The following is an 8,649-nucleotide window of genomic DNA, read 5'->3' on the forward strand; positions in this document are numbered from 1 at the left end:
GGACCATTTGCATTGCCATTGAAAACTAGAGTCCTCATAAAATCGGGAACTGACTTGTATGTATCAGAAATTAAACTGAGAGTAAAAGCTTCTGATACGCGAACAACCTCTTTAATAACAAGAGTCCTGATAACTTCACCGTCGGGACTCAATAGTACCTTTACAACAGGTTGTAGGGCCTCTTTAGCATAGAAATCACTGTCCATTATGCCTTGGATTAGCAAGTGTTCGAGTCTACTCCACTTGCACTAAACTTCTCATCTTTGAAAATCAACTCAATAAGAGCATCTCTCAGATATGGATTTGGATATGTTAAAAGCCGCTTAGCGAAATACGGGTATGAAGCTGCAAGCACCTTGAAGTTGGGATCGGCATTAAGTGATAAACCTTCTAAAACAGCGAGAGACCTCAATATCAGAGCATAGTAAGCTGGGACATTAAACGGAAATTGATACAGAACATTCCCAAGACCATCCACTAGTGTCTTGAAGTTAAGTTCACTCACAATATAATTATGTGCTTCATCAAAAAAGTCTATAAGTGCTGGCACAATTGGAGAAACATCGACGTTTGATGAAAAGAAATCAAGAGCATAGTAGTCACGAGCCATAGCTTCATAATCTCGGTTAACCAAGTGAACAACATGACTAATTATAGAAGATCGCGCATCTTCCGGTGTCTCACTCATCATTCCGAAGTCGAGAAAAGAAAGTCTCCTATCAGGCGTTGCTAAAAGGTTCTCAGGATGTGGATCTGCATGGAAATATCCATACTCGAGTAGTTGTCTGAGGCTGCATTGTCCAATCATATATGCGTTTTGTCGATGAAAAAAGATGGGAAACAACAGTTTCTACCACAACATTTCAGCTTTTATCTGCTAGAAGAGACACAAGTGTGACTGGTAGATCATTCAGTACTGTTTGTTGGTCAACATTTATAAAAGGCATGTATTTGCAACAGGTAACAGGTAGCAGACCAATAAACTGCAGTGTCGTAGAAGGAAAACTGGACACACAACTAATTTCAAGAGCATCAATAAGCCGCTGTCTTTTAAAACCTATCTCTGCATGATACAAAACAGCTGCAACTTCCAAGAGAACATCCCAGACTCCTTGTGATTTGGAGCTCAATATGTAAGAATTTCATTTTTCCTAGTTCAATTAGAGGAAGAGAACATCCCAGACTCCTCTTGTGAAACCTTCAGGAAATCCAATATCCAACCCTGTAGAGCCTTCCCTAAGCATCTTACAGCCTGTGATATGTGGCTCGAAATGTCCACAGAAACTTCATTTAGGCACTCATAGAGACCCTTCCAACATGAAAGGTGCAACAAGCATTTTTTGTAGATGTCATACTCTTTGTACGAATTCAATGAAGACAAGTGATAACCCACATCGCCAAATAGATTCTCAAGCCTGGAGCTTGAATATACTTTCACAAGGTCTGCTAGATGATTTAACAGACAACACTGCAGATTTATTTCTAGTGTCTTAAACCGAGAAAAGTCGGACAGCTCGTCAAGAAAAGTTAGCAGTGAATCAAATTGGTTTGCATGGGATATTGCAAACAGCACGTACTCCTCCCTTAGAGTTCCTTTCTTACAAACAGAATCTGTTGCTATGGAATCAGTAACCTTGGCCTCATATCTCTTCAGGTTTGTTGTTTTTAGAACTAGAAGGTGAAGGATATTGTGACATCTTGTTGAGCTTGTGAAAGGATTTCTGTTGCCCTAGCAGAGAAGGTCGATGAAGTTTGAGGAAGATGGAAATGGTTGAGTTGAGGTTGCGTGTGAAAATGCTATAAATGGTAGTTCCAATACTAGGTAATGATTTACCATAAATGGGGCACTTTCTTTTAAGTGGGCAGACAATATTTTTATTACCTTTTCCACTCCAAATTAATTGCTATAAATTCTCATGGATACAAATCCCTAATTTTCCTCTTAAACATTCAAATTGATTAGCATCCAAAGCCTTTGTAAATATGTCAGCTAATTGCATTTCAGTAGTAACATGCTCCAGGGTTATGATTTTATCTTCCACTAGTTCTCTAATAAAGTGATGACGAATATCAATGTGTTTGGTCCTGCTGTGCTGAATAGGATTCTTAGAAATATTTATAGCACTCAGGTTGTCACAGTACAATGTCATGACATCTTGTGTGACATTGTATTCAGTCAGCATCTGTTTCATCCAAACCAGTTGAGAACAACTACTTCCAGTTGCTACGTATTCAGCTTCAACAGTGGAAAGGGATACACAATTTTGTTTCTTACTAAACCATGATATTAAGTTGTTCCCCAAGAATAAACATCCTCCTGATGTGCTTTTCCTATCATCAACACTTCCAGCCTAGTCAGCATCACAGTATCCATTCAGCATAGATCCAGATCCATGAGTATACAACATCCCATAGTCACTGGTACCATTGACATATTTCAATATCCTTTTCACTTGGTTTATGTGACTGACTTTTGGTTCAGCTTGATATCTAGCACAAACACCTAGAGCAAAAGCAATATCAGGTCTGCTTGCTATGAGATATAGCAGACTTCCTATCATGCTTCTGTAGAGACATTGATCTACACTAAAACCATTTTCATCTTTGGAGACTTTCAGATGTGTAGGAGCAGGTGTCCTTTTATGACTTGCATTCTCCATGCCAAACTTCTTAACAATGTTTCTGGAATATTTGCTTTGAGATAGAAAGATAGAATCTTCCATCTGCTTGACTTGTAGCCCAAGAAAATAGACTAGCTCTCCAACAAGGCTCATTTCAAATTCAGACTGCATTTGTTTAACAAAATGTTCGACCATCTGATCTGACATCCCACCAAACACAATATCATCCACATATATTTGAGCCACCATGAGTTTTCCTCCTTTATTCTTAACAAATAGGGTCTTGTCAATGCCTCCCTTCTTGTATCCATTGTTAGTGAGGAACACTATGAGTCTATCATACCAAGCCCTAGGAGCTTGTTTCAAACCATAGAGGGCTTTTCTCAACTTGTACACATGCTTTGGAAGATTTGGATCTGTAAATCCTTTAGGTTGTTCAACATATACTTCCTCATTTAAGTAGCCATTTAAGAAGGCACTTTTTACATCCATTTGGAACAGTTTAAACTTCAGAATACATGCCACTTCAAGCAATAGTCTAATGGATTCAAGGCGAGCTACAGGGGAAAATGTTTCATCAAAATCAACTCCTTCAACTTGAGTGTATCCTTGTGCTACTAATCTTGCTTTATTTTTAGTAACCACCCCTTGTTCATCAGATTTATTCTTGTACACCCACTTTGTTCCAATGACATTTATTCCTTCAGGTCTTGGAACCAGTTCCCATACTTCATTTCTCTTGAATTGGCCTAACTCTTCCTGCATGGCATTGATCCAGAATTCATCAGTCAAGGCTTCCTTGACATTCCTAGGCTCAATCTTGGACACAAAACAGCCATGTGAGATCACTTCCCTTGATTTAGTTGTGACCCCTTTATTCGGATCTCCTATAATGAGATCTTTAGGATGATCCTTCTAAATTCTGATAGAGGGTCCCTTATTAATTATGTCAGCTTCAGGTTCAGCTTGAGTGAGTTCATTCTCATTACTTTTGTCCGGGAAATCAGTTGGGGGATCATTTAGGGATGTCTCAACATCGTCTGTGACATCAGTCTGCTGATCACCAACCACAACATTGATAGATTCCATCATTACTTTTGTTCTGGAATTAAAGACTCTATATGCTCTATTGTTTGTTGAGTAGCCCAGAAATATTCCTTCATCACTCTTGGGATCCATCTTCCTTCTTTGTTCACGATCAGTCAAGATATAACATTTACTACCAAACACATGGAAGTATTTGACTGTAGGTCTTCTCCCTTTCCAGACTTCATATAAGGTAGTAGGAGTTCCTTTCTTCAAGGTTACTCTGTTGTGAACATAGCAGGCTGTGTTCATAGCTTCAGCCCAGAAGTGGTAGGGCAATTTCTTAGCATGAATCATAGCTCTGGCTGATTCTTGGAGAGTTCTATTTTTCCTTTCTACCACACCATTTTGCTGAGGAGTAATGGGAGATGAGAATTCATGACTAATTCCTTCTGATGCACAGAATTCATCAAATTCGTTGTTCTCAAATTCCTTCCCATGATCACTTCTGATTTTGATAACATGACTTTCTTTTTCTCTTTGAAGTCTTAGACAAAGATCTTTGAGGACTTCAAATACATCAGATTTTTCTCTTATGAAATTGACCCAGGTGTATCTGAAGAAGTCATCCACCACTACATAAGCATACTTCTTCCCACCAAGACTTTCCACCTGTATGGATCCCATCAAGTCCATATGGAGAAGTTCCAGCACTCTGGAAGTGGTGTCATGTCTGAGCTTCTGATGTGACATCTTTGTCTATTTTCCAATCTGACACTCCCCACAAACTCTTCCTTCATCAATCTTCAAGTTTGGAATTCCTCTAACAGCTTCAACTGATATAATCCTCTTCATTCCTTTAAGATGCAGATGGCACAATCTTTGATGCCATATCTTCACTTCTTCTTTGGCTAGAGTACACATTGATCAATAACCAGTTTCTTGAGAACTCCACATATAGCAGTTTTCTTTAGACCTGACTCCTTTCATGATCACTTCATTTTATTTATTAGTAATCAGACATTCAGTTTCTGTGAAGTTTACAGTTAGACCTTGGTCACATAGTTGACTGATGCTCATTAGGTTTGCATTCAGTCCCTTAACAAGTAGGACATTGTCAAGGTTAGGGACTCCTACACAGTTAAGCTTACCAACTCCCTTTTATTTCACCCTTTTCTCCATCACCAAAGGTTACATAGCTGGTGACATGAGGATGAAGGCCAGTTAGCAGGTTTTTGTTTCCAGTCATGTGTCTGGAGCACCCACTGTCAACATACCAGTCTTCTTTGGCTGAAACTCTGAAGGAAGTGTGAGCTATCAGGTTTGTAACACCAGTCCTAGGAACCCATTATTTTCTGTTGACAGGTATGTGATGTTTGGGTCTATGTTGATGATGAGAAGGACTAGGATAGCCATACAACTTATAGCAGAATGGTTTTATGTGGCCAAATTTTCCACAGTAATGACATCTCCATCTTTGATGTTTCCCTTTCTGCTCTCTTTCTTTATGATGTTGTGACATATTGTAGCGGGGTATTCGTTACCATTAGAGATATTGACTAAATCCAAGGTAAATCATACAAGTCGAGTCGCCACCGCACTTCTATTTATCCAAAGGAAAGGTTAGAAAGCGAACAAAAACCTAAAAGTTTTATCGAATCAAAAACTAGTAAAAGAGAGTCAGAGATCTGGGTAAGGGGGTTGGTTATGCAATGGGAAGGTGTTAGGCACCCAAAACATCCTAGGTACTCCTAGGGAGCCCTTTTCATACTTGTTGTAAAGTTGTTGTTTTTGTGAAAATTTGTTTGTGCAAACATGATTGAAGAGATGAGAAGAGAATATACAAGTTTATTTACATTTTGTGTTTGGATGGATAAACCCATTGCCTACGTACCATCTTAAAAAAGATTAGGATCAAAACCTCGTAGTTCGGGGTAAAAATCTCAAGATGAGTTGGTGAATTGATTGGTCCAAAAGCCTTAAGGTCTTTTGTTATCCAAGGGAGAAAACTCAACCTAAAACCACAAATCCACCATGTGAAGATAGCTTCAACATGCTAGTGAGGGGTTAACCCTATAATAAGCATGGAAGACTCATTGTCCATCACTAAGGATATAGGTGAGTATTACACCTACCTCAAGGATAACTCAAACCTAATAGCTAAAGGTTATGAAATTTTTGGTTAAGAGAGTGGCCATTGAAACCATAAAAAAAAGACATTTGAATGGGTTACATTTACCAATGAAAAGTATGTACAAAATATGGTCAAAGTTGACTTAGAGATTCAGTTCAAAATGAGTATTAAGAAAAGAAAGTTTGAAAATCAAAAGCATAAGGCTTAGGTTTCTAATGTTGGAAACAAGTATTAAATGTTTGCACAAAAAGTTTTGGCTTGGGTTAGAGTGGAGAGAAGAAGAAGAAGGGCTAAGATCCTAAGCATACAAGAGATGAGGGATAAGAAACAAAACCACAAAAGGAGTTCCTCTCTTGAGATCATATGGATGATTCAAGTAGCTCCCATCCTTTGGAATAAGCAATCACATAATCATAAACTCAAGCAATCATCAATCAAAAGAACTCTTGGAAGGCTCTTCAAGGCATCTTGTAACTCTTTCTCTTAGAAGCTCATGGCAATGGTTCCTCAAATTTGAATCAAGGTGGAATCCCTAGCACAAGAACACACACATCAAAGAGTTTTATTAAGCAAATCAAGAATGGACGAGAGTGAGTTTAGAGGTTTGGTCCTTCATGATCATCTTCAACATTAAGGTCCTTTTACTCCAATTTTTGCATAGGGAATGTCCTAGAAACTAAGTCCATTTGTCCATTTCTTTGCACTTGGTTCACAACAATCAAAACAAAACACAAGCACAATAGTATATACACAATTATATGCTCAAATGAGCAAAAGGCAAATTGCATTAACATAAACATGTGCTCAAGTGAGCAAAGGGAAAAGCAAATGAATAATATGTGCAAGAATAGTAAATTGCATAAAAGTAAAGAGCAAAAGTAAATGTTAATTGTTAATTGTTAATGGTTAGTGATAGTAGTTAGTGTGCCATAAGGCAAATTTAGCTCTATGTTAAGCAATCGTAATTGAACTTATGTAGAAGTCACAACTATCTGATGACGGTCAATAGTAATGTAGGCAACAACACAAGTTAGAAGTCTTGATTAGTGAACCAAGTTCCAACAACTTGCCATGCCAAAAAGAAGAAAGGAATTGATCTTGTATTGGTTTAAGTCTTTTGCATGATTTAAGAAGCAACCTATCCTTAATGCAAAGCCATTCACTTGATCAATTGATCAAGATGAATTAGATTTGAATCAAGGAAGATTAAAATAAATAAGGTGGAATAAAATGTACCAATCCATGTATGTTGACCAAGTGACATTGAGAGTCAAAGTCAAACAATGAGAAACCAGAAATGGGATGAAGATTGGAGGTCAAACAATAAGCAAAATATTTTTTGGCATTTTTAATATTAAAATAAACTTGAATTAAAAGATAAAAGAAAGGTCAAACTTCAAGACCACTTCAAATCAACCTTGAAAGGTCCAAGTGATTTATCCCAAGTTCAACAAGGTCAAACAAAGTTTGACAAAAAATTTCAGCATTTTTAAAAGTCAGAAACTATTTTTAATCAATTAAAAATGAATAAAAATAACCTAATTGAACTAAAATATCAAATAAATCTCAAATCAATTAAAAAATTAATGAGAATATTTTTCATAGATCCATCATCATTCAAATAGGTTAGGAAAATATTTTTTGTATTTTTTGTATTTTTTGAATATCAAAAACTATTTAAAATGAATTAAAAATAACCAGAAAAGAGAAAATTCACAAAAAATATCAAATGATAAAATAAAAATATTAAAAATCAAAATTAGAAACTAGGAATTATTTGGAGAAAAATGCAATTGGTCCCATATTTTTTGGAATTAAAATGAAGAAGATATGAATTTTTGAAAATAATGGAAATAAAAGAAATTAAAACAGAAATTCAAAAATTCAAAAAAACAAGGAGCGTCTGATCAAGTCTCATTAATTGACGTGGCTGATCAAACGCTCCAAAAGTGTGCGCTCATGGTAGGCTTCAAGTCAATGCGTCACACAAACAATTATTAAAAGTCATAAGATCCAAAGGCTGGGATACAAACTGGAGATCAGATCCAATGGTCCACAATCCATCTGGCAAAGGGACGGTGACCGGAGCCACCGTCTTCTCCGGTTAGATTCAAAAATTGCAGAAACGCAAATGCTCACCAAAACGGGCGATCTAGGTACCGTTCGAAAGAGGAAGTGATGTACATCACTCCTATACCACTCACTTCCACTCTAGATTCCTATAAATGGAGAAATCAGAGATGGAAGCATGATGGTGTTCATCATGAACTTGCTTAATTTCAAAAATTAAATGCACAGTAATGATGCCTCTATAGAGAGGACTTCAGACAACACAACAGCCAAGCAAATGGACCAAGGATTAGTGAGTTTCGAAGAAAAAACCAGTTGAGAACCACCTTTGAATTGTGAAGATTTGAGTTGATTCCCTTGCCTCCTTTGGCCAAACAGAAGTTCTATGGATTGGATAATGAAGGCCTAGGAACTTTAGATCTAAAGATTCAACCAGATTTTGTTGAATTTTAGATCTGAAAATTTGAAGAGAATTGAACTTAGTTCCTTTAGGTGTGGCTCGGTTTTGATTTCTGCAGTACTTCAGGTTGATTCGTGGATCCAAATTGAATGGAATGAAGCTCTTATTTATAGATGGAGAGGCAAGGCAAGTGTGATCCAATCCGTGTGCATGGCAAATGGATACTCTTTGCATGGGCTTGCATGATCATTCAAAAGGCCCAAATTCAATGCCAAATTCAATCTGAGACATAATTGAGCTGAAATGGACGTGTAATTGGCAATGCACAAGCTTGTATAATAAGTTCCAACATGTTATGCATAATTATGCCTAAAACTTCTCCTCTTCGAAAATGCCAT

At 37.1% G+C, this 8,649-nt stretch overlaps 1 protein-coding gene across 1 annotated transcript; it reads right to left on the minus strand.

Annotated features, from left to right (window-relative positions):
- Nucleotides 1-217: 217 nt before the first annotated feature.
- LOC127136050 (protein ACTIVITY OF BC1 COMPLEX KINASE 3, chloroplastic) lies at nt 218-808 on the minus strand. Its single transcript, XM_051062655.1, has one exon. The coding sequence runs from the start codon at nt 806-808 to the stop codon at nt 218-220; it is 591 nt and encodes a 196-aa protein (XP_050918612.1).
- Nucleotides 809-8,649: the final 7,841 nt, after the last annotated feature.

The sequence above is a fragment of the Lathyrus oleraceus genome, chromosome 4, assembly GCF_024323335.1.
Source record: "Lathyrus oleraceus cultivar Zhongwan6 chromosome 4, CAAS_Psat_ZW6_1.0, whole genome shotgun sequence".
NCBI classification, from domain to species: domain Eukaryota; kingdom Viridiplantae; phylum Streptophyta; class Magnoliopsida; order Fabales; family Fabaceae; genus Lathyrus; species Lathyrus oleraceus.

Coding starts and splice junctions, on each gene's coding strand:
- LOC127136050 (XM_051062655.1), bottom strand. CDS start 808: ATGATTGGACAATGCAGCCTCAGACAACTACTCGAGTATGGATATTTC.